General features: G+C 47.5%; 1 protein-coding gene across 3 annotated transcripts in view; it reads left to right on the top strand.

Moving 5' to 3' along the window:
- Positions 1-8264: 8264 nt before the first annotated feature.
- Positions 8265-26320, top strand: part of LOC128352004 (uncharacterized) — a 35901-nt gene continuing 17845 nt past the window's right edge. Inside the window, exons 1-3 of one of the 3 annotated variants that reach the window (XM_053312137.1) lie at positions 8265-8717; positions 20054-20239; positions 26011-26073. In XM_053312137.1, coding sequence (XP_053168112.1) covers positions 8642-8717; positions 20054-20239; positions 26011-26073 — 325 coding nt within the window. In that variant the 5' untranslated portion in view covers positions 8265-8641. The remainder of the gene's footprint in view (positions 8718-20053; positions 20240-26010; positions 26074-26320) is intronic. The other 2 variants (XM_053312138.1, XM_053312139.1) reach the window with 2 other exon arrangements.

The following is a 26320-nucleotide window of genomic DNA, read 5'->3' as shown; positions in this document are numbered from 1 at the left end:
AGAGTTGATCCTGTTAGCAAGTACTTCTTGATAACAATAATTAAAAAAACCCCCAAAAAAGTCCTCTTGGTGGAGATAGTCCTTGCACTTTGTGGCAGTTAAGGATTCCCCCCCCCCACCAGCATATCCAAGCCTCCCCTTCCTCTGTTATTTCTCTCCTATGTTCGTTTTAGATTGTGAGCCCCTTGGGGCACAGACCAGACAGAAGAAGGGCGGGGGGAGGAGAAACAATGACGTGGGGAGCGAGGGGAGTTTTTTGGAAGGATTCTTTTTTTGGTCTTTTTTAAAGAAAAAATGGGGGAACGGATTATGACATACTTTTTGGGGGAATAATGAATAAAATCTAAGAAAAGGTGTTCAGATATATTCGTATAAGGTGTTCACTTCACTTTCCCAAGCTTCTTGCTTGTGATTCTTCTTACTTCACTTCTTTCACTTCTATAGCATGTGAAAGAACTGGTCTATGTTTTTTGAAATAAACCTGATCAAGAAATAAAAGGAAGTCTGACTACAACTCCCAGAATCTCCAGCTGCAATACTTTTTCTTGGGGATTGGTAGACAGGCTTGTTTCAATACAGGCAATTCAGTTTTCATAAATCATTAAGATGATGATGATGATGATGATGATGATGATGATGATGATGATGATTTATTCAATTTCTATACCGCCCTCCCAAAAATGGCTCAGGGCGGTTTACACAGAGAAATAATACATAAATAAGATGGATCCCTGTCCCCAAAGGGCTCACAATCTAAAAAGAAACACAAGATAGACACCAGCAACAGTCACTGGAGGTACTGTGCTGGGGGTGAATAGGGCCATTTACTCTCCCCCTGCTAAAATGAAGGATTAGAAGAAGTACTGTAGTGATACAGTTCTTCTAAATGTAATATACTAAATGCGATCAATGTTATGGCAAAGCAGTTTATATATAATAAATGCTCCTAAAGGGAAAAAAATGCAACTTTAGATGCGTAAAGGGTGCTAGAAAAAAAGTATTGCATATATTTCAATTTTTCCCCATTTCCATTTCCATTTTTGTTTTTTGTTTTTTAAAAGGGAACAAAACAGGTTTTCTCATGGCTTCAAAATTTCCAGAAATTTTACATCTCTATCACAGAATTGTTTCCTCATTAACATAAGAACAGCCCTGCTGGATCAGGCCCAAGGCCCATCTAGTCCAGCATCCTGTTTCACACAGTGGCCTACCCAGAGGTGCATCTAGGTCATTTTGGAGACTAGACCGAAAGGCCTTTGGAGGTTTCCCCTCCCCTGCAAATTAAGCATGATCATGGTTGGCCGGGTGAGCACATCACCCAGGACAGACTAAAGAGGATTTGGCCGGGGGGTGGGGCAGGGGTTGTAGAGGCCCTGGACTTTGGCCTGGAGGTCCAGGGGTAAGAGTGCCTCTGGGTCCACCAGATGCCCCAGAGAAGCCCACAGGCAAGAGCTGAGGGTATATGCCTCTCTTAAGATCCTGCAACTTAGGATCTTTAGTTTATCTTTAGAAAAAATATTTATTACTATTTAAGTATTCATCTCCATCACCTGCAGTTAAAAAATAAAACCAAAAAACCCTCACAGGGTGGCAATTGCAAACATTTGCCAAAACAATTTCACAATTAAATGAAGCAACTCAAGCATCACAATGTGAAAGCAGAACCTGTTGTAGAGGAACAGGCTGGTGAGTCTGGCTGGCTGATGCGTGATAGCTTGTCTAGGGCCACCCAGCGAGTTTCATGACTGAGCAGAGAGTCTTAGCCTAGATCTCCCTGGTCTCAGGAGCTTGGGTGATGGTGGGGGGAGGCTCCTCTCTCTCGCACTCCACCCAAGAGCCATACTCAGGGGTGGGCAGCAGCTCCTGGCCTTGCTGCGAACGTGGCACTGGCCGGTATTTGCTCTCAAACGGGGCCCCATTTCGGAGTGAAGTCACACCCTCTGTGTCTGACATCAGAAATGCAGGGGGTGTGGCGGGGGGCCTCGCCAGCGGGAGGAACATGGGCCACTGGCTGGCTTCTTCCGTCAGTGGCCATACTGCCGGCACACTGTGTTGGGAATTCTCTCTGGTGAGAGAAACCCTTTTTCATTATAGCAGAGTGCACAGAGGCACAACACAGCGGAATTTGGTTAGGCATGCGTGTATGCTGAGAGTAAAATAACTTGGAGCCAGTTCATAGTTGCAAATCAATAGAAGTGGTATTTATTAGAGAACTCCATTCTAGATCGGAAAGTGAGGAGATAGGATCTCTAATCTATCTATCTAGCTGGATGCAGATGGAGTCTGCATCTCTGCACACATGGTGCAGGGGAGAGGAGCTTGCATGTTGCAAGGTTGAAGGAAGAGAAGAGAGAAGGGAGAGAGGAAGTGACAAGGCAGGCAGGCAGGAAGTGTAGTAATCTACATTCCAAAGGGATAGTGTCAAAGCAGTAGAGAAGGGATGACCAGTAGAGAAGGGATGACCCTCTGACTCAGTCGTCTGTCCTCCACTGTCATTGAGACAAGAGACAGCGCAAAGTCCTTCACTTCCAACACACTGGCCATTTGTCTGGTAGAGCTGTGCACAACTGCACAGCTCTACCTGGAAAATGGACAGCCTGTGGGCAGTGCAGGAAAGAGAGGAGCAACCCAAGCTGATGTCACGGGCTTGCAACAATCTCTAAACTGCGCAGACATGACTCACAATTGCTTAGAGACGCTGGCCCGAACAGATGGGCCCAGCATCTCTCCTGGTCCCCGCCACCAGGTGGGGGAGAAGGGAGAAGGACTGCTCTGCTCCGCGCCACGCCACAGCCACCTCTTGGCCACAGAAAGAGTTTAAAAAACGTGGAGATTTGGCGGGGCAGGGTGGCTGCTGGAGGCCCCTGGCCCCAGCCATTTGGAAGCCCCCCCCCGGACCTTGGAGGACAGGACCGGTTCCCCAAGGTCCGGGGATTGGTCCGCCTCTGATGCTGGGGTTGGATAGGGCCAGTTGCTCTCCCCCTGCTAAATATAAGAGAATCATCACTTTAAAAGGTATCTCTTTGCTCAATTTGAAGGGGTAATTAGTTAGACAGCAAGCTGGGGCTCCTTCCTCTCAGCTTGCAGTGAGGCGGGGCCGGAGGAAGCTGTTTAACCCGGAGGTGATTATCCAGACAATTGCTGGGCAAGAACCACTGTTTCGCTTAACCCCAGCTAAATACCGGGTTAAAAATTGGGGCTTGGCGCTGGGGCAGCACTGGGAGCGGCCTCGCTTGTGGCGCTTCACACACATAGCCTAGCCCAGGCTGGGTGACCCTAGCCTGGGTCAGGCTGCACATGTGAATACCCTTACTATATTGTATTTCATGGTCTAATCACATCTGATAAAGCTCAGCCAATATTCCTTTAGTTGATGTACCAGTTTTAAACAAACATTCAAAAACGGTGTATTCAATTCTCAGTGGTCTGTTACTAGTTTTATTGTCTACGTAACTTCTTAATCTCGTATACTGGAACCAGTCCACTGTCTCCCCAGTCATTCTTTGAGTCAACAGATTAAAACTTAAACATTTTTTATTCTGAAAGACACTGTATCTGGTTATATTACTGCAGACCCAAATTAATTCTCTACCTGCAAAATTAAAGGATTCATTGAAAATAAAGGAACCTAAAGAGAAATATTTGGATTTACAAAGCTTTTACATTTTTCCCAGTTTTGCATTAACTCACAATATATAGTTGTCATAACTCCTCATACCTGACCTCCTATAAGGATGTTCTCTTGCCCACAGTAAGTAATCTAGTAGTACCTTATATGCAACTTGTTCAATAACTTTAAAAGGGTCTGTGTCCTTTGCAGTCTTCCATTTTAGAACCAATTTCAATCTCATTGCTTTATAAATAAAGTGTGCCGTCGAGTTGGTGTTGACTCCTGGCACCCACAGAGCCCTGTGGTTGTCTTTGGTAGAACACAGGAGGGGTTTACCATTGCCTCCTCCCACGCAGTTTGAGGCGATGCAGTATCAGACAATGCCTTCCTATATCGCTGCTGCCCAATAGAGGTGTTTCCCCTAGTCTGGGAAACATATCAGCTGGGATTCGAACTGGCAACCTCTGGCTTGCTAGTCAAGTCATTTCCCGCTGCGCCATTAGGTTTATAATACAGTATTAAATTTGGTGCTGCAATGCCTCCCTTTTTTGGTTGCTGCTGAAAAGCAGCTAATGACACCCGTGGTCTCTTATTAGAGGAATTAATAAGGAAACCATCTTATCATTTTTTCCTATGGAAACCAAGTTGAGAACTTTTTTTGTCTGTTGAAAAGAAGAATATAAATATTCTTATTCTTATTAGTTGACCCCTGCTAACTGAGCAAAGAGGCACCTTTCAAAGTGGCGATTCTCTTATATTTAGCAGGGGGAGAGCAATTGGCCCTATCCAACCCAGCACAGCATCCCTCCAGTGGCTGTTGCTGGGGTCTGCCTTGCGTTTCTTTTTTAGATTGTGAGCCTTTTGGGACAGGGACTCATTTATTATTTATTTATTTATTTTTCTATTGAAAAGCGGTATATAAGTATCAATGGTGGTGGTGGTGGTGGTAGTAGTAGTAGTAGTAAATAGCACTTGGTGCCAAGCAAGGGTGTCAGTTCCTGCATAGCAGGCCCGCACAAGTTTACACCTGAACATGGCTAGGGAAGCTCAGAGCCTAGGGAGGGGTTGTGAGTCAGTGACAGAGCACCTGGAACAGAGGAAGCTGCCATATGCTGAGTCAGACCATTGGTCCATCTAGCTCAGTATTGTCTACACAGACTGGCAGCAGCTTCTCCAAGGTTGCAGGCAGGAATCTCTCTCAGCCCTCTCTTGGAGATGCTGCCAGGGAGGGAACTTGGAACCTTCTGCTCTTCCCAGAGCTGCTTCATCCCCTGAGGGGAAGATCTCACAGTGCTCACACATCAAGTCTCCCATTAAATGCAAATAGGGCAGACCCTGCTTAACTAAGGGAACAAGCCCTGCTTGCTACCACAAGACCAGCAGCTCTCCAAAGTTTCAGGCAGGACTTTCCCAGCAATATTTGGAGATGCTGCCAAGGATTGAACCTGGAAGCTTCTGTGCACAAAGCAGGAGAACTGGTCTTTTACGTGACTGTCATTCTTTGCCAACCGCGAGGGTTCCGGTCCGCAAAAACCTTGTGGTAGGCAAATTCGTGGTTGGCAAAGCATTACAGTCAATGGGAAATGGGGGGTTAGGGGAATCGCGGTCGCAAAGTGACCAAAAACAAGGTAATAAATCAAAAGAATCTCCCCCTGACCCCTGGAAATCTCCCCCTGACCCCCGGAAATTGCCTCTGACCCCGGAAGTGACCCCTGACCTCCAAAATCCACCCCCAAATGCTTTTTTTTTAAACTCGCCAAACCGTGGGTACTCAGGTTGCGGTTGGAGAGGGCAGTCAAAGTTTCCCAGTCACAGATACTCAAATCTGTGATTGGGAAACCTGCGATAGGCAAGGGATGACTGTATTTATTAAAAAGCTTATATCCCACTAAATCGTCCCAACGTATCTCAAAGCACCAAACATGACAATAATCATACTTGATAAAATTACAACAATCAAAGCACAATATAAAAAAACCAGTATTCAAGAGGGAGATTTAAAAAAAACTAAAAGAGGGATTTGGAGACAGACAGAGAGTGAGTTTTGCTGGAGATGGAGTTCCAGTGTATCGACCTTTTGCACTAACTATCCTAATGACCACTAGGGGCACTGGAAGTAGAGACAGTGAGTAAGGGTCTTCCTATCTGTCCATACTCTATGACCCCTGATCTGACTCTTTAGCACTTCCTGTGCTGAGTCACAATCCTTCCTTTCCTCTTAGAGAGAGTAGATGGGAACAGCTCTCTCCCTCCTTAGCTATTCATTATGTAGTCCTTTAGATTAGGATTAGGTCTTTCCTATCCAAGTGTATTTAACCAATAAATACTTGGCATTTAGGGATGGGTCCTGACCGGTCCGGACCTGAGCGGTCCGGTTCGGGGGGGGGACCTTTAAGAGCGGCAGGAGGGTTTACTTACCCCTCCCGCCGCTTTCCCGCACTTTCGCCGTAATTCCAAGAGTAATTGGGGCGGCAGGATACCTCCCTGCTGCCCCTTCCCCGACGTTGCTGGGAAAACTCCCAGCAGTCCTTTGCGCGGCGCGTGCGCATGTCACAGAGGCGCGCACGTCTGTGACATGCGTGCATGCTGCGCAAAGGACTGCTGGGAGTTTTCCCAGCAACGTCGGGGAAGGGGCGGCAGGGAGGTATCCTGCCGCCCCAATTACTCTTGGAATTACGGCGAAAGTGCGGGAAAGCGGAGGGAGGGGTAAGTAAACCCTCCCGCCGCTCTTAAAGGTACCCCCCACCCCAGTGCCGGACCGCAGTTGGCGGTTCCGTGCACACCTCTATTGGCATTTAGCTCTACAAGAATTTCCATGTGTTTTCTCTAAATAGCTGCAACAACTATACCATCGTCTTCTACCTACTCTGTAACTGGAGTGTGTGCTCATTCCTTAGTGCTCTGCTGTTTTACCTACTGGGGGTAAAAATTAGCAACCCACAACAAGTTTAGAGTATCTGAGATGTGCCATGTGCCTGGAAGCCTGCCCTGCGACTGGCTTGGTGGTCCTTGTTCGGCTCTGATGAATTGCAAGCTGTGTAGGAGGGCTGGCCTCAAGAAGACCTGTTCTTCCAACATGATTCCTATTGCAACATTTGTAGCAGCTAAATGGCATTAAACTTGGATTGTGTTGATGTATGCAGGGGCGTAACTACTATTAGGCAAGGGGAGGCAGCTGCCTGGGGCCCCCCATGCCTCAAGGGGCTCCCCAGAGGCAAGTCACATGACTATATATTGTGAAGTGTGTGTGTGTGTGTGTGTGTGTGTGTGTGTGTGTGTGTGTGTGTATCAGCGAGGGGCCCATTTTAAAATTTTGTCTCTGGGCCCACTCCAGCCTTGTTATGCCCCTGGATGTATGTTTTTAATACGTATCTGGTGTTTTTTGTTTTTAATGCTGTGAACATCCTTCAAATGCTTTGGCACAAAGGCCCATTCACACATTATGTTCAACACCTGTCTGACAGGCATTCACAGGTTATGATGAACACAGTTACAGCAGTACACTTCTTATCTGTACCATGCATTTGAAGGGCCTGAATCCAGGTTCATTTTTAAAATGAACACAGATAGAGTCATTCACACAAACACGTGTATGTGTATACAGACATTTGTACACTTATACAGCATAATGTCTGAATCGGGCTAAGGGACAACAACAACAGACTAACAAAATGGCAATAATAGCACTGTCAGGACAATAAGTAGGGCTACCCATTTGGTTTTTTATAGGAAGGGCTCCTGTGCTTTTAACAATTTGGCAGGTGAAGTCTTTTCCCATCCCTGAATCTACATGCCAGGAAAGGCTTTACTGGCTGAAATTTCTCCATCTTAAGGCTGCAGTGCACAGGAAAAAGGCTAGCATCTCTCTCTGTATTCCTCCGTATATTGTTACCTAGAGTTACCACTTTTCTCCCTGTGGACCCCCTATGCAGTTTTCAGCTGCACAGACAGGCAGAAATTCATCAGGTGAAGTCTTTCCTATCTGCATGCTAAGAAAAGCTTTATCCCTGCTGAATTCCCTCATTTGTCTGTCTGTCTGTCTGTCTGTCTAGCAAAACAAATGTCTTCCATACAAGATAATTCCGTATCATACTCCACGTGAATATATCCAGCTTTATGTTCAACACTAGAACAGCGAAGGCCCATTCACATGTTATGTTCAAAACTTGTACAAGTGTACACACGTACAGTCATTCAGTACAGTCAGTACACATGTTATGCTCACCGCAGGTACAGAACTCCACTTCCTATCTGAAAGGCCCGCATCCAGGTTCACTTTTACAATAAACCCAGGTACAGTCGTTCACACAAACACGTGTACGAGTGTAGAGACACCTGTACACTCGTAGGACATAAAGTCTGAACAGGGGTCGTCACCTCGAATGGTAAACTGCGATATACCCTCCTCTGGGGCTGGGAGTCAGTCCTGGCGATGAACTCCACGGGACGTGCCTAACCACGCACAGGATGGGGCCGCGCGCGGTGTACAGCGAGAGAGCCTGGTCCCGCAGGTGGCAGCCTGTCCTCACCTGCAGCAAATGTCCCCCTCCGCGGGGGCCCAGGGATGCTTTGCGCGTGTCGTGTCTTCGCTGCGGCGCGTCCTGATTGGCTCCCTTCCCTGGCCCTGAGCCAAGCCAGGATCGTAGCCAGGGAGAGGGCCAGGCGAGAGCTGGCGCCGGCCGGCGAGGATGCGCTCGGCATTGGCTGCCCGCCGCGGTGGTCCCACCCCCGCGCCCCCCCCCCCCCGATCTTCCCATAAAGTTTCTCCTGTCCTGTGTGTGGTAGCGTGCCAGGGCTAACAGCTGCAGCGGCGCGCATTGTTGGGTTGCAGCGGGGAGCGCCAATTGCCGGCCGAGGGGCGCCCCTCGCCTTGTGCGCATAAGGCTCGGCGCGCGCGGAGCCGGGATGGCACCCGCGGCCGCTTCCTGAGGGCTGCGGGCCGGGGGAGCGAGCGGCGGCCCCTCCCCTCGTATCTCCCCCCCACCCCGAGCGCAGCTGTCATCCCCGTGTTGGCAAAGCAACGCCGCGTGTATGGATTACGCGAGGAAGAAGAAGCTGACCAATTGGACCATCGGTCTCATCTTCCTGTCGTCGGGCATCGAGTATGGTGGGTACGCCCAGGCTGGCCGGGCTGCTGGGCATCGGAGAGGATGGGGCGCTGGCTGGAGCCTCAGTGCCTAACCTCTTCCCGTGGATCCCCACTTCTTCTTTTGCCCTTCTGGTTTTTAAGGTGCTGTTTTGATTTCTCCTGTGGAGGAATCTTGGGAGGGGGTCCGCTGTCTGCACCATCCTCCCAGACAGTTCTGCACAGAGACCCTTGTTGTGGCCGGGGACTCTGCTGCCCTGCATGGCCCAGGAGTTACAAGAGCTGCGGGAAGGGGCTCCGGGGAGCTTCCTTGCCCTCGCCTCCCCCGCCATGGGAACTGTTGGAGATTTGCGGGGGGGGGGGGGCACAAGTTATTTGGTACTCAGAGGTATTCTCGTTTTGCAAGGCTGTATGCTCTATGCCTGAGGCCTGGTTTAATAATGGGGGGGGGGGGCAGAGTGGGTTCTGAGATTGAGTTGGCCTGTCCTGCAGTGGTGGATTAATGGAGAAGCAAAGTACGTGCCAAAATTTGAGGAGCAGCAAATCCCGCCCCCCCCCCTCAAATTTTGCTGCCCCTCTCTGTGGGCAGTGACAGGGTAGAGTGAGCGAAGAGAAAGCCCCCCCCCCACTTTACCTTAAAAAAACACAAACTTTTTTTGTTTAAGGTAAAGGGTGGCAAAAGCCTTTTTGCCTATGGGCGGCGAAAAGGTTAATCTTCCCTTGCATCCCTGCCTTTGACACCTGCTCATTGGACTTCTACCCTGGTTTGTAGAACTGGAGGAAATAGCATCATGAAAGGCCCACTCACATGTTATGTTCAACACTCCTACAAAGTGTACACAGGGACAGATCTGTATACACGTTAGGCTGAATGCAGGTACAGAAGTACGCTTCCTATCTGTACTATGCATTTGCAGGGCCTGTATCCAGGCTCACGTTTAAAATGAACATTGGTACAGTCATTCACACACATGTGTGTACACATCTGTACACTTGTACAGCATAATGTCTGCAAGAATGCAGTTCTTCTGTTTTAACCTCACCCTCACCTGCCTTGCATGTTTCACTGTTTCTGACGCTTCTAGGAGCTAAAAGATGGCTCTTGTCTTGGATTTCAATATGCACCATCTTCTCCCACTCCTCTTTACCTGTGTGATGAGACTGTTGCAAGTGTTGGAATGTTACCCACTATGAATGTTCCATAGTTGCGTGGAGATAATGTTTGATTTGAACCGGATGCCTTCCGTTTCCAGCCTCTTCTTCTGTGAAGCTAACTGGCTGATCTTGGTCAGGTTGCTGTTTTGCCGAGAATGCCTACTCTGGGATGGGCTTACCTTAGCGTGTAAATGCATAGGAGTGGACTAAAAAGGCTCAAGTTGGAAGTGTGATTACTCTTGAGTAAGCCCCATCATAATTTATTATGATGACTTCAGAATAAACTTGAATCTGAACTAGGTGGTTTAGTGGCTGGTGTTGGAAGGAATGCGGGAGATCTCTGTACATCTATAAAAGTCGCTTGAGGCAATGCTAAACCCCTCCTGTATTCTACCAAACACAACCACAGGGCTCTGTGGTTGCCAGGAGTTGATACCAACTCAACGGCACAACTTTACCTCGTGGACCATTCATCCATCTAGCTCAGTTTTGTCTACACAGACTGGCAGTGGTTTCTCCAAGGCTGCAGGCAGGAGTCTCTCTCAGCCCTCTCTTGGAGATGCTGCCAGGGAAGGGAATTGGAACCTGCAAATGCTCTTCCCAGAGTGGCCCCATTCCCTGAGGGGAATATCTTATAGTGCTCACATGTGTCTCCCATTCAAATGCAAGCCAGGGTGGACCCTGCTTAGCAAAGGGGACAATTTGTGCTTTCTACCACAAGGCCAGCTCTCCCCCTCTGGGGTGTGGTCCATAACTGGCTCTACTTCCCACCACCATTATTTTGTACTTGGCACCTTAGAGAACCTTGGAGTATTGGTTAAAAAACCCACAGTAGATCCTACAGGTGAAACTCGGAAAATTAGAATATCGTGCAAAAGTCCATTAATTTCAGTAATGCAAATTAAAAGGTGAAACTGATATATGAGACAGACGCATTACATGCAAAGCGAGATAAGTCAAGCCTTAATTTGTTATAATTGTGATGATCATGGCATACAGCTCATGAAAACCCCAAATCCACAATCTCAGAAAATTAGAATATTACATGGAACCAAGAAGACAAGGATTGAAGAATAGAACAATATCGGACCTCTGAAAAGTATACAGTGTACTGTGCTTGATTGGCCAGCAAACTCGCCTGACCTGACCCCATAGAGAATCTAAGGGGCATTGCCAAGAGAAGGATGAGAGACATGAGACCAAACAATGCAGAATTGCTGAAGGCCGCTAATGAAGCATCCTGGTCTTCCATAATACCTCATCAGTGCCACAGGCTGATAGCATCCATGCCACGCTGCATTGAGGCAGTAATTGCTGCAAAAGGGCCCCAAACCAAGTACTGAATACATATGCATGCTTATACTTTTCAGAGGTCCGATATTGTTCTATTCTTCAATCCTTGTCTTCTTGGTTCCATGTAATATTCTAATTTTCTGAGATTGTGGATTTGGGGTTTTCATGAGCTGTACGCCATGATCATCACAATTATAACAAATTAAGGCTTGACATCTCGCTTTGCATGTAATGCGTCTGTCTCATATATCAGTTTCACCTTTTAATTTGCATTACTGAAATTAATGGACTTTTGCACGATATTCTAATTTTCCGAGTTTCACCTGTAGTGCATAAAAAGTGTTCCAGGAAGCTTGCTCCTTGAACCACCCGGTTAGGCTGCTTGCTTGCTTGCGGGTGTGTTCAGGGGAGGATAGGCACCCCCCAACTTGCTCTTTGAAGCTGCAAGCGGACTCGAGCCCTTCTGGCCAGCCGGCTTAAGAGTTTCAGCCTGCTGTTTTTTCAGGTCAGGGTCCTTCCTCCCATCCTGGGTATTGAAGAGAACGTCTTCTTCGCTATGTGCCCCAGTGCCCATTGAGGTCACTTGAGAAGGTCCGTCTCCAGCTGCCGCCAACTCGTTTGGTGGCTACACAGAGACGGGCCTTCTCGGCTGCTGCCCCAAGATTGTGGAATGCGCTCCCTACTAAGATACGAGCCTCCCCATCTCTGGCAATTATTAAGAAACGTCTGAAAACACATCTCTTCAACCAAGCTTTCTCAGCTTTTAAAAACTTGTTTTTAAATTGTTTTGGCTATTTAATTGGTGTTTTATGATGTTTTAATTGATAATTATTATTTTATGCAGTTTATAATTTTTGTTTTAATTGTTAATTGATTTTAATGGTGTTTTAATGTAAACCGCCCTAAGCCTTTTGGAAGGGCGGTATAAAAATTTTAATAGTAAATAAATAAAATAAATAAATGTAGAACTAGCTAGTACTGCTGGTCTAGCCAATGCCATCCTGAGTTTCCTCCTGTCATCCTTAGGAGTGAAATAACAGGATCAAGCTAGATATGACATTAATTGCATCATTTGATGATGAGTGGGTTCTTGTTAAATATCTGTTCTGGAGGGGAACAGGGGGAGAGAGGGTCTTGGATGTGCCTTGTTCAGTGCTTGTGTATGGCACACTGGAGGCCTTGTGCGGTTCTGGACTCCTGGCAGCTTGGCTGTCCAAATGAGCTTCACCTAGGCAGTTGAGGCGATCAGAGTGCTGCTAGCTAATTCCTCAACAGGCTACCTTGGGGTGTTCAAGTTCAAGGCGAGGTAAGAAGTGGCATTGTTGTTAATGATGACAATGAAACCATTCCCATCTTGCAACACATCTTGCTGAAATGATAGTTGCTCTGCTGTGCTGCAGTATGAAATGAACTGGCTTATATTGCTGTCGTGCTCACACAGTCAAAGGGCAGAGCCTGTTACAAAGTGCAAGAGGACAGACCCTCCTTGACCTGAGGAATTAAAGACGGCGTGACTATTCAGTTGCACATACTCAGGCTTAGTTGCATTACAGAACAGACACAAGTGGGTAATGCCAAAAGCAAAACAGGAAAACTGGGTTTTGAGAGAGGAGCTGAAGGGAGTAAGAGGCAGCATCTCACAAGCATTCCTGGAAGCAGTGCCAAGCAGAAGGGAGAAAGGGCAGAACCCGTTGATGCAACTCTTATGTTTAGAAAGGATGAGCCAGCGTGGTGTAGTGGTTAGAGTGCCGGACTAGGACCGGGGAGACCCGAGTTCAAATCCCCATTCAGCCATGATACTAGCTGGGTGACTCTGGGCCAGTCACTCCTCTCTCAGCCTAACCTACTTCACAGGATTGTTGTGAGGAGAAACTCAAGTATGTAGTACACTGCTCTGGGCTACTTGGAGGAAGAGCGGGATATAAATGTAGTAGTAATAATAATAATAATAAGGGGGGACATGATAGAAATATGCACAGCATGCATGAAGTTGATAGAGGTTTTTCTCCCTCTTTCATAATATTGGAACCCAGGATAATCTGTGGAAGCTGGATGCTAGGAGATTCAGGACAGACAAAAGGAAGCACTTCCTTATACAATGTGTGGTTAAACTCTGGAATTAGCTGGCACCGGATGTGGTGATGGCCACCAATCTAAATGGTTTTTAAAAAGGATTGGACAAATTCATGGAGGATAGGGCTAATCAGCGGCTATGGTAGCCATATATGTCCTTCAAAATCAGATGGGGCATGATGGCTTTGAACACGAGGGGCTAGGGAGGACCAAGGTAAAGTGTGCCATCAAGTCAGTTTTGACTCATGGCCTTTTGGGCCCAGCATTAATAATCCCCCTTCCCCCCCATTCTGTATCCATATCAGCTGAGGACAACATTTTGTACTTTTGATCAAATGGGCTCTAGCAGGGCTTTTAAAAGGGGAAATTTAGAACTGCACACATAGTTGTAGGTGAGTGACTGCAACTCACCCCCACAGCTGCATCCCCACAGCACGCACCTATTCAGGGCCGGCCGGCCCACTAGGCAAACTAGCTGGTCGCCTAGACAGAGCACCCAGCGGGGAGGGGCGACCACGGCCTGAGTCATGTGCCACCCAGGGGGCCAAAAGCAGGGCCTGCCTGCTGGGTGGACTTAGGTGACCCCCTGGGGCAGCAGTCTGTGGGGTGTGCTGTTGCACCTCCCACCCCGTTTCCCCGTAACCCTAAGCCCACCCTCACAGGTGGGCACATGAGTGGGTTGTAAAGGTAAAGTGTGCCGTCAACTCGATTTTGACTCCTGGCGCCCACAGAACCCTGTGGTTGTCTTTGGTAGGATACAGGAGGGGTTTACCATTGCCTCCTCCCGTGCAGTATGACATGATTCCTTTCAGCATCTTCCTAGATTGCTGCCGCCCGATATAGTCCCAGCGTGGATTTGAACCGGCAGCCTTCTGCTTGCTAGACAAGCATTTCCCTGCTGCACCACTTAAGGTGACCAGGAGGACCAAGGGAGGGGGTAATCTCCCTCTCTCCCTCTGCACTGGTGAGCTTCCTGATTGCACCCGGTTGGCTACTGCCTGGGGCAAAATGCTGGACTGATCCAGCAGGGCTCTTCTAATGTCCTTCCTGTGTTTTGACTCTCACTCACCCTCGAGCCACACTTCTGACTCTGCCATCTTTGTGGAAATGAGCAGAAGAACATACTAGTGCCCTGTGCGGCATTGCCCACTGCTACCCAGTGAACAGCGATCCCAGTGTCGACCTCTTCTCACCCGGCATCTAATTTTGCCAAGCTGGCTTTGTCGGCATATACAGCCAATGATCCCTCCTGGGTTCGTCCTTGGCCATCCTGCTCTGTGTCCGCTTTCTGAGGGCTGCTCTGACCATGCCTTTTCCTGGTTCCCCTCTTATAACTCAGCTAGTGGGTGTGGGTGGGGGGACACATCGGTTCACATGAACAGAGTTTCAGCTTGTAGCTGCATGGAGCACATTTTAAAGATCCCCAAATGTTGAAACTATCTGGGATTTCCTAGCAGTGCCTGCTTATCAATAAGTGATGATTTAGGCCTTACCTAAATCAGTGGCTTCAGGCCCAGGCGGGCAAGAGACTCCTTATCTCGGAAGACTGACTAGTCACAAACTCCTATTCATTCCAACTAGTCTGCCCACCGAAGGAAAGGGAACTGCTTGTGTACAGAGAGGAAAGCTCTTCAGGGCTTCCGCCCCCACTAACCCTATTGCCTTTTCTCACTGGTCATGAGAAAGGGCTCAGTCACTGCTACCCAGGTTCTCCTCCTACCTTGCTTCCACACAACCGTACATTGGGAGCACACGCAGCTCCCCAACCTGAATAGAACAGTTTTGGATTGTGTGAATGACCTCAATCTTATATATGTATCTGGCCCAGTCTGGTCCCAGCTTCTCCCTCCAGGGTACTCTGTTAAGGAGTGGGAACGGGGACATGGGTGGGGAGGTGGAGTGGCTGTGGTCTATAACCTCTCCCTGACCAGGATTCCTGTGGAAGTGTCTGACCATATTGAATGTGTGTACCTAGGTTTGGGGACCAGGGATAGACTGGGACTTCTTTTGGTGTACTGATAGCCCCGCTGCCCAATGGAGTCCCTAACTGAGCTCACGGACTCAGTCTCGGGTTTAGCGTTGGAGTCTCCCAGGCTTGTGGTGCTGGGGGACTTCAATGTCCACTATGGGACCAATGTGTCTGGGGCGGCTCAGGAGTCCATAGCAGCCATAACAACTATGGGCCTATCCCAAAGGGACTTGGGACCGATGCACATTGCAGGTCACACACTTGATCTGGTCTTTCACTCTGATCAGGGTGGTGTTCCGTGGGTGGGGACTCCTGTGATTTCCCGATTGTCATGGACGGACCACCATCTGATTAAGACCAGCTACCACAAGAGCTGGTCTTGTCATAACAAGCATGACTTGTCCCCTTAGCTAACCAGGGTCTGCCCTAATTGCATATGAATGGGAGACTAGAAGTGTGAGCACTGTAAGATATTCCGCTCAGGGCATGGAGCTGCTCTGTGAAGAGCAGAAGGTTCCAAGTTCCCTCCCCGGCTTCTCCAAGACAGGGCTGAGAGAGATTCCTGCCTGCAAACTGGGAGAAGCCAGAAACATCTACACTGGCTGCTGGTATGTTTCTGGGCAGAGTACAAGGCTTTGGTTATAACCTATAAAGCCCTAAGCAGCTTGGGCCCTGGGTATTTACGAGAATGCCTTCTTCGCTGTGAACCACACCGCCCATTGAGATCATCTGGAGAGGTTTGTCTGCAGTTGCCACCGGCTCATCTGGTGGCTACTCAGGGATGGGCCTTCTCCATTGCTGCCCTGAGGCTTTGGAACACACTTCCTGCTGAAATAAGAGCCTCCCCATCTCTTACAACTTTCAAAAGGGCAGTCAAGATACATTTGTTCACCCAGGCTTTTAATTAGATACTGTTTTAATTGTGTTTTAATTGTGTTTTAATAGTTTTAACTTTTTAATTTTAATTGTTGAAATGTTTTAATCTTGTATTGGCTGTTTTTATTGTTTTGTAAACCGCCCAGAGAACTTGCGTTTTGGGCGGTATAGAAATGTATTAAATAAATAAATAAATAAAATATATGTCTGAATACAAGTTTGAAGTATAAGGGGTGGTGTACAGTCTTGCTAGTTCTAAGAGAGTTATTTTGTCTCAGAAACCATTATTCGTTTGACCCTACATTGTATTTATTGTAGTGAATAAGAAACCACTGAAGCGATTGTACAAGAAAAAAGTTATTTTTTTTGGTTTTGAACTTTAAAGCTGTTTCAACTGTGTCTATTTGCTTCTTGGGCGCAATATCAAAGTTAGTGTTTGAATTAGGATTTGAGTTTTAATTTAATTTAATTTAATTTAATTTAATTTAAATCATCATCATCATCAACAATAACAACAACAAATATTTATATACCGCTTTTCAACAAAAGTTTCCAAAGCAGATTACATAAATAAATAAGATGGCTCCCTGTCCCCAAAGGGCTCACATTCTAAAAAGAAACATAAGATAGACACCAGCAACAGTCACTGGAGGACCTGTGCTGGGGGTGGATATGGCCAGTTACTCTCCCCCTGCTAAATAAAGAGAATCACCACGTTAAAAAGCTGCCTCTTTCCCTAGTTAGCAGGGTTTAAAACAAATCAAAAGGGTCACATATTATTTTAACACACACACACACACACACACACACACACACACACACACACACACACACACCTCTCTCTCTCTCTCTCTCTCTCTCTCTCTCTCTCTCTCTCTCTCTCACAAATCTCCCAGTCCCAACCTCGTGTCCTGACCGCTGTTCCCTCTAACAGGGGATTCCCAGATGTTGTTTACAACTCCCAGAATCCCCAGTTGCAATGGTTTTTGCTTGGGGATTATGGGAATTGTAGTCAGCAACATCTGGGAATCTCTGTTAGAGGGAACAGTGGTCTTGACAGTCTGAATACAGCCTCTGAGGACACGTAAAGTGCCTTTTCTTCAAGTAGTCACACAGGCATCCTGCAATGGGAGTGAAAGGGAGTGGGGTGTGGAAAGGGGAGTGCTTGTCCCTTTCCTATGCTGCAGATATTACTACTTCATCAGCTTCCATTAAATGCTGAAACACATACTTGTGTGTTACACTTTCATGAGCCTAAAATCCCACAAGAACACATCAGATCCAGATTTTGTGGTAGTAGCCACTTCGTCGTTCTGACTTTTGAAGGTTCATCCAGCGGTTTTCAATGCTGTTGGTCCACAACTCCCATTTTCCCTTTTTCCATTGTGGCTGGGGATGATGGGGATTGTGGTTTAACAGCATCTGGGGGCCCTTGTTTGAAAACCCTTGGGCTAAGTGATGCATTTACAGGCTGACACACAGCAAAAACCGATTCCACAGCCCCCCCAAATCCTGCAGGGAAGAGCGTTGACAACTGCTGCGAAAACATGTCTGGATTCTGTTAGGTTCCTGTTTTTCACATTGCTAACTTGTCTAACAATACTTAAGAATTCAGCTTCAGAGGGAGATGTTCCAGCTTGCAGTAAAACATGTCTGGTAGTGGCAGTTCCTTACCTATCTTTCCTGTGCAATCCATATTAACTTTCCAGTGGCAGATAGGAACCTGCAAAGACAAGGGGGACTCTGTTCCTCCTTATCTCAGGAACCGTATTTGCGGAGTTGAGCAAGTGATAACACAACCTTCAGTCTAATTTGTTTCCACCTCTTTATTTGTGGGCTCCCAGACAATTGTTAGCAACCAAGCTTGTCAAGGAGCTCATTTGCCAAAGCAAAGTACTTTTAAGAAGCTGGCTGTCACCAGCTAGTTCAGAAACTTTGCTAAACCGGAGCTGCAAGATAACTTGGGGATGCAGGTCTTGCCATCTGCAGCTTGGGTTCAGCAAAGCTTAACTGATTGTGTATGCAGGAAAGATTTGGGAACTAGATTTGGCAGAGCCATATAAAAGGAAGTTGACAGCACTGGGCCATCTGGGCATGTTGCCCCCCCGCCCCCCGCTGCTTGGCATTGGTGGATGGATTGGTGATTAATAGCTTCAAAACCTGGGAGAAAACACTGGATCCCTTTAGAGAGCCATAAAAGCTTTAATTATCAAAATGGGAGGTGGGACTGTGGACCTGGGCTCTGGATGTTTCAAGTATCTAGCAACACTCCTTATGGGAAGCATATAAATACATATAATATAATATAATATAATATAATATAATATAATAGCATATTTATATTTAAATATATAATATTTAATTTAAATATTATATACATGCATATATAAATGCATTTAGGCCTGAATGCAAATACTGAGATGTTTCTGTGACTTTTATTGGTTTCTGTCATGGGGCAAAGTAGCAAAAACCTATATAGGAAGCTGCCTTGTACTGAGTCAGACCCTTGGTCCACCTAGCTCAGTACTGGCTACACGGACTGGCAGCAGGTCTCCAAGGTTTCAGGCAGGAGTCTCTCCCAGCTCATGGAGGACAGGTTTCCCAGCTTATGCAGGACAGATCTAATGATGGCTACAAGTCTGATGGCTACAGGCCACCTTCAGGCTCAGAAGCAAGATGCCCCGGAATACCAGTTGCAGGGGAACAGCTGCAGGAGAGAGGGCATGCCCTCAGCTCTTGCCTGTGGGCTTCTCAGAGCAGGGGCGTAACTATAACTGGGCAAGGGGAAACTGTTGTCTGGGGGCCCACTGCCTTGGCGGGCCCCCAGAGGCAAGTCACATGACTGACTCCCCCAGCTGTGCACCTGGCCCGGCTTCCTTCAGTTGTATTCATCCTCCGAAACTGATGTGAGTGTTCAGACCTGGAGCTACCAGAACAGCATGTCTTTCTCTAGTACCATTACATGACTTGCATCCTCCACAATTTACGAAACCTTTTAAAAAATAATTTAGGATGATGTTCTATATAAACTATGCTTTTTGTTACCACTATTCAGTCTCATTTAAGATTTCTTTACTTCATAAGCTGAGCTTCAGTGAGTGGGGTGGGGGCATATTTTAAAATCTTGTCTCTGGGCCCACTCCAACCTTGCTACGCCCCTGTCTCAGAGGCATCTGGTGGACCACTGTGGGAAACAGGATACTGGGACTAGACAGGGCTTGGGCCTGATCCAGCAGGGCTGTTCTTATAAGTCTGATCTGGAGATGCCAGCAGGGACGTAGCAAGGTTGGAGTGAGCCCAGAGACAAGATTTTAAAATGGGCCTCCCGCTCACTGAAGCTCAGCTCATGAATTAAGGAAATCTTAAATGAGGCTGAATAGTGGTTTAAAAAAGCATATATATATATATATATATATATATATATATATATATATATATATATATATATTATATATATATATAATATATATATATATATATATAAACCTATGTGCCACAATATTTATTTATTATTTATTTATTATTAAAACTTTTATACCGCCCTTCCAAAAGGCTCAGGGCAGTTTACAATAGAACATCATCCTAAATTATTTTTAAAAAGGTTTTGTAAATTGTGGGTGATGCAAGTCATGTCATGGTCCTAGAGAAAGACATGCTGTTCTGGTAGCTCCAGGTCTTCACACTCACATCAGTTTCGGAGGATGAATACAACTGAAGGAAGCCTAGGCAGGTGTGCAGCTGGGGGAGTCAGTCATGTGACTTGCCTCTGGGGCCCCCCTCAAGGCAGCAGCCCCCCAGACAACTGTCTCCCCTTGCCCTATTATAGTTACGCCCCTGGCTGCCAGGGATTGAACGTGGAACCTTCTGCATGCAGAGCGAGCCGGTGCATTTTCACTGATCTATGGCCTCTTACCCTTGTGGAGGAGCTTGTGATGCAGGCTTCTGTTTCTGACGCTTGCCCTTCTCTTCTTCCCCCCCCCCCCCACTGCAGCGGTGATCCTGCCGACCATCTGGGCCTACCTGCAATTGCTGGATGCGGAGCCATACTTCCTAGGGCTGTGCCTCTCGGCCTTCAGCTTTGCCGGCCTGTTCACAGGCCCGGTCTTTGGATACTGGTCTGACCGCCGCCATCAGACCAAGGCCGTCATCCTCTTTGCCAACCTGTTTCAGATAGTGGGTAAGTGGGCTGTCTTGGACGGGGCGGCTGTTGCTGCACTCAGGGCCAGCTGCATGGGACTCTGGCAAGGCTGAGGCTTGGAATTTGGGGCTTTCTCAATTCTGTGCAAAACGGGGGGGGGGGGGGACAGGCTCAGGCCTCAGAGAGCCGGCGGGATGGTGGTGGTTTTGCGCCCTGCTGCTTTCCCCCCATTCCTGTTTCCTTGCCAGAAGAGCCCAGGGGTGTGTGTGTGTGTATGTGTGTGTGAAGGAAAAACCTTACTTCTGGAGACTGACTGCTAGGGAGAGAAAATGGTTGTGTGTGTGTGTGTTCCCTCCCATTTCCTTTTAAATCTTATCCAATTCTCATTTTATCCATATCTGGGACAGACCTTTATTTCGTCTTCAGACATCGTTTGGGCCCTGTGTAGTTTTCTTTTCTTTTCTTTTTGCTAAACAGCAGTCACAGGTGGGGTGGGGACCCACACCTGGACCACAGGATGGGAGGAGGGGGTTGATCCTTTTTGCATCATCCATGGTCTGGATCACAGAGCGCCCCGCCCCCGCCCCCTGTAGCAGAATTCCCCCCTGGGTTCAGAGTGAGAGATTGACACCAGCAGTTGAGAGAAACCAGACTTTATTGCTAGCAATAGACTCAGTGGGATAACTCCCAAAAAGCTGAGCTCCGATCACATTCCAGCTTCAGCTCTTATACCCATCTTAATTACATTCAGTGGATACATTCCTCATTGGTTGGCATCACGTAATCTTCATTTTACAATAATTATAATCATTGCTATTATTACAATTAGGCAATATTTCTCTAGCTTATAATCGAGCATTCCTCCCCTCCTTCATCTTGTTCCAACCTCTACTCCCCTCAGCTATTGGCCTTGAAGGTCTACTGACCATCACTTTGCTATCTAGAGATATCAGAGGCGCCCTAGCCTGCATTCCACAGGAGACAGATTTATGACTTTTAGCAAGTTACAATTAACAACTTGTAGACTCTTTAACCATTTCTTGACCACAACCTGAGTTCAGCCTCACCCCCGAGACAGGAAAGCTCTATTTTGCACCTTCTTATAGAGTTAAAATCGTAATGTGCTTTTGGAGAGGGAGCAGTTCAGAAAATGAGGACATTTCTCCCCATTGAGTCTGCAGAGCTTGAGTCCTTCCTCTGCTATTAGAATCATAGCATTTTGGAGATGGAAGGGACCTCAGAGGTCTTCTAGTCTGGCCCTCTGCTCAGGACAGGAGGTTGCTTTAGCACCCCCAATAGATGGCCATCCAGCCTCTCTTTGGAAAGCTTGATCGAAGGAGGGCCCACCACTGCTCAAGTCAGACTGTTCCACTGTAGAGAGGCTCTCAGGAAATTCCTCCTAAAGTTTAGCCTTAACCTGCTTCCCTGTTTCCTAGAACCCATTGGTTCTAGTCCTGTGCTCAGGAGCCACAGAGAACAAGTCCGCTGCTCCTCCTATATGGTAGCCCTTCATGTTTGGCTTTCGCATCTCCCCTTCGTCTTCTCTTCTTGGCTCTTCTGGTGGCGACTTGTGATTAGGCCTCCTCTGTGGCTGCCCCAGGGCTTTGGAATGCACTCTGTCAAAATAAGAGCTTATCCGTCTCTGCTTTTAAAAAGGCCCTTCGGACACACCTATTTTTCTCAAGCTTTGGATTAAAATTCATTTAATCAGTTTTAATTAGATCCCCTGCTAACTGGGCAAAGTTATGTCCCGCTCTTCCTCTGAGGAGCTCAGAGCGGTACACATGGTTATTTTTATCCTCACAACAACCCTGTGAGGTAGGTTAGGCTGAGAGATACATGACTGGCCCAGAGTCATGTAGTGAGTTTCATGGTTGAATGTGGATTCCTACTCGGGTCTTCCAGGTCCTATTCCAACACTCTAACCACTACACTATGCTGGCTCTTCTCTCTGGCCCTCTCCACCCCCAGCACAGCATCCCTCTTGTGGCTGTTGCTGGTGACTATCTTATGTTTCTTTTTAAGGTTGTGAGCCCTTTGGGGACAGGGAGCCATCTTATTTGTTTGTTTCTCTATGTAAGCTGCTTTGGAAACATTTATTGAAGAGCAACATATACATATTTGTAGCTGTAGTAGTAGTGTTAAGCTGTTTTATTCTGTGAAGTTGTTTTAATTGTGTGTGCGCTGTTTTTATATTTCATTTTGAACTATGTACACCGCCTAGAGTTATATATCAGGTGGTATACAAATTAAATAAACAAACAGCTCCTTCAAGCATTTCTCATAGGACTTGGTTTCCAGACCCCTCACCGTCTGTATTGCCCTCCTTTTGAATCCGTTCCAGTTCATCAACATCCCTGCCCCAGGATTTTGGGATGGAGTAAGAAAAACAAGCTATACGGTTGTCACTATTTTTTTGTAGCAATCAACAGCTGCCCCCTACCTAAACTAAGTTCTGTTGGGCAAACTGTTTCTTGCACCCCGAAGCATATCCTTCTAGTCTAGGAATAATACAAGAGGGCCCCTGCATTTCCCCAGGGCATAGTTGAAGGGTGGATGCTGCAGCCACCTTGCTCAAACAAAGTAGGTCGTGGTGAACTGTCACACTTAAACCATTGTGTTGAGGAGGAAGGATGCCGGGGGAAGCTATCTTGTGTTCAGTAGTGCAATGTTGCCCGGCCTTTTTGATCTGACGGCACAGCACACTGCACGCCCCCTCCCCAAAATGGCCCTCCCTCCCCCTGTTTTTCAGTTTCTCTTTTTTTGTGGCAGCAAAGCTGTCACATGATTCTTATTTAGGAGCTAGCTCCCCCCCTTATGTCCCAGGAGGAATTGGCTCTTCCTGGTATATTATATGCAGTGTTGCCTGTAACAGGGATTCCCAGATGTTGACTACAACTCCCAAAGGCCATTGCAGCTGGGGATTCTGGGAGCTGTAGTCAACAACACCTGGGAATCCCTGTTACGGGCAACCCTGGGAGAAGTCTGCTCCAAAAGCCGGGGGCTTCATCTCCCTGCTTTTGAGCCGTAATGGTTGAGCTTTTCCCAGGGCATTATAGCTCCAAAGGCAAGGAGCTGAAATGCACTGCTCTTTGAGCAGACTTGCCCCATCATGCAGCAGGAAGAGTGTATTCTTCCCAATGACTGTTGGAGCTGGCTCGCTCCCATATACACTTTTGGACTATGGTGGATTAATGTAGTAGCAAATGCAGCATTTGCTACAGGCCCCGCGTTTTTGAGGGCCCCGCATGCCTGGCTTCTGCCAGGGAATTAAAGTTAAAACTTTACCTGTGTTATTTGATCCATGTTAGATAAAATATCCCTTTCCTGCTAAATGTGCCTTTTAAGAGAAGGCCCAGCACAGCATTTGTCCAGTGGCTGTTGCTGGTGCCTACCACGTTTTTCTTTTTAGAGGGCGAGCCCTTTGGAGACAGAGAATCATCTATCCACTCTTTATTTTTCGATGTAATCCACTTTGAGAATTTTGACTGGAAAATGGTGTATAAATGTTCACTGTTGTTGTTGTAAGTGTGAGTTTGTGGCTTGGTCTCCCATACTCCAAAATATAGCAAATGAAAAAAATTGAATTACTTTACTATGCAAGTAAATAATTTATGTTTTAATATTTATGTGCATTTTTTAAAATTTAGGACCCCGTTATAACATATGCTGCAGGCCCCACACTAGCTTAATCCGGCCCTGATTTTGGAGCAGTCAGCAGCATGGCACACTGCGTGTGTGTGTGTGTGTGTGTGTGTGTGGTTGTCACCCTCTGCTCACTCAGTTATTACAATGGCTTCTAGAATGATGTTTGTGCCAAATGGACCTGCTTGGTGGCAGTCTTATTCTGACTTGGAATGGAACGGAAGCATTGAGTTGCCCATGTGGACGGGCATCTTGATACAGCTGGAGTTCAGCAAAGTGGGAGTTCAGCAGAAAGAGGGTCCTAGAAACACAGGAAGCTGCCTCATACCGAGTCAGACTCTTGGGCCCATCCAGCTTGATATTGTCTACACCAGGGGTTCCCAACCTGTTGTACTCCAGATGTGGCAGAACTACAACTCCCATAATCCCCAGCCCCAAATTGTAGCTGGGGATGATGGGAGTGGCATTTCAGCAACACCTGGGGCACTACAGGTTGAGAACCCCTGGTCTACGCTGACTGGCAGCAGCTCTCCCAGGTTTCAGGCAGGAGTCTCACCCAGCCCTACCTGGAGGTGCTGCCAGGGATTGAACCTGGGACCTTCTGCAAGCAAAGCAGATGGCTCTTCCACTGAGCTATGGCCCCACCCCCTAAAGGATATCTGATGGCCGATGATGCTCACATTTGACACCCATCCAAGTGCAAACCAGAGTGGCCCCTGCTTAGCAAATTGGGCAACTAATACTCGCTACCACAAGGGCGGCTCTTCTCCCTTCGAGACGAATTGAAAGAGGGTGTGGAGAGGCAACATCCAGGAGGTGTATGGGGTGACTGTGGGGACTTGTCATCCTTTTACCACCCCTTCTGAGTGACAGCAAAACCGATACTACATAATTAACTCAGGAAGTGGTTGCTTCCCTGCCTCCATTAATCTTCAGCAGCAGGCACCTTTTCTTCTCAGGGGCTGGGCTGGGGAATGAAAACAAATGTATAATGAAAAAGCAAGTATCTGTTGCTTCATTTCTATTCATCCCATCTGAGTGATATGTGCTCTGTTTGGTTCACCTTTTCTATATTTTCTGTATTGAATGTACACGTCTACTTGGCATCTCTCTAGCATGGAGTCTTTCCAGATGGCAGTGACCTGTGTTGAATTCACTCGCTGTTCAGACACCAACTGGGGTCCTTGTGCAATTTTTGCAGTTCCACCTGCTGGCCAGCCCTTGTTTCACAAGAAGAGCAGATTCCTACTTTTCTGATAGATGGTGATTCTTCTCAAAGCAAGAGCTGACCAGTAGGTGGCACTGTGAAAACGGCACAAAGACCCGGCTTGGCATCAGAACAGAGCATGAATTTCTGCTGGGAAGGAAGACAGAAGCCTACAGGAGTGTGTGGAGGAGGAAACTTGTACTTGGACCAACGCAGCTTATTATTGTCCAGAAGGAGCCATTGAGGTTATTCACACAATCAAAAACTGTGTTCTACCTGGGTTTGTGAGCTGTATGTGCTCCCAATTTTTGGTTGTGTGGAAGCAAGGTAGGAGGAAAACCTGGGTAGCTTTCCCCCCACCTTGCTTCCACACATTCACTTCTACCCAAGTTTTCCTCTTACCTCGCTTCTACACAACTAAAAATTGGGAGCACACAGAGCTCCCAAATAGTGATGTCCACGGACCGGTCCGGAGGCCATTGTACAGGCCTCCGGACTGGTCTGAGCATGGGCGGTTTGCGGTTCGGGCGGACTGGGGTGGGGGTTCCTTTAAGGGCAGGAGGAGGGTGTACTTACCCCTCCCACCACTTTCCCCCCTCCAGCGTGCCTTTTTTTGTTAGCAATTGGGGTGGCAGGATACCTCCCTGCCGCCCCTTCCTGAAGCCTTTTGCAGCCGAGAGGGGGAAGGGGCGGCAGGGAGGTATCCTGCCACCCCAATTGCTAACAAAAAAAAGGCGCGCCGGAGGGGGAAAAGCGGTGGGAGTGTTAAGTACACCCTCCCCCCGCCCTTAAAGGAACCCCCACTTCAGTGCCGGACCGCAGCTCTGTCGTTCCGTGCACATCTCTACTCCCAAACCCAGGCAGAACACAGGTTTTGATTGTGTGAATGACTTCATTGTCTTCCCATTGGCCAACATTTATCCCAGGTAGCCTGCTTTATTTTTCTCCTCTCTTTCAGGGAACTTTATGTTCTTCATTGGTGGTTCCAAATGGATGATCCTCAGCAGTCGGCTAGTAGCAGGTAAGCGCTGGAAATGGCTTCCTAGATTTAGACCATGGCAGGGTGGCCAATCTGAGATGCTCCAACGGTGGTTGGACAACATCATTGCCTGCTGCAATCCATGGCAGCTGGGGATGGTGGGATTCATAGCCCAGCAACAGCGGGAGAGTCTCAGATTGGGCATCCGTGGACTAGCAAGTTTGTGTGGGTAGGGATGGGGGACGATGGAGGCCTTAGTGCCTAACGTGGTGTTGTCGTCTCCTCCTTT

This window comes from Hemicordylus capensis, chromosome 3, assembly GCF_027244095.1.
Source record: "Hemicordylus capensis ecotype Gifberg chromosome 3, rHemCap1.1.pri, whole genome shotgun sequence".
Taxonomy (NCBI): domain Eukaryota; kingdom Metazoa; phylum Chordata; class Lepidosauria; order Squamata; family Cordylidae; genus Hemicordylus; species Hemicordylus capensis.
Note: the sequence above shows the minus strand (reverse complement) of the source record. Positions and strands in the feature narration are given on the sequence as shown.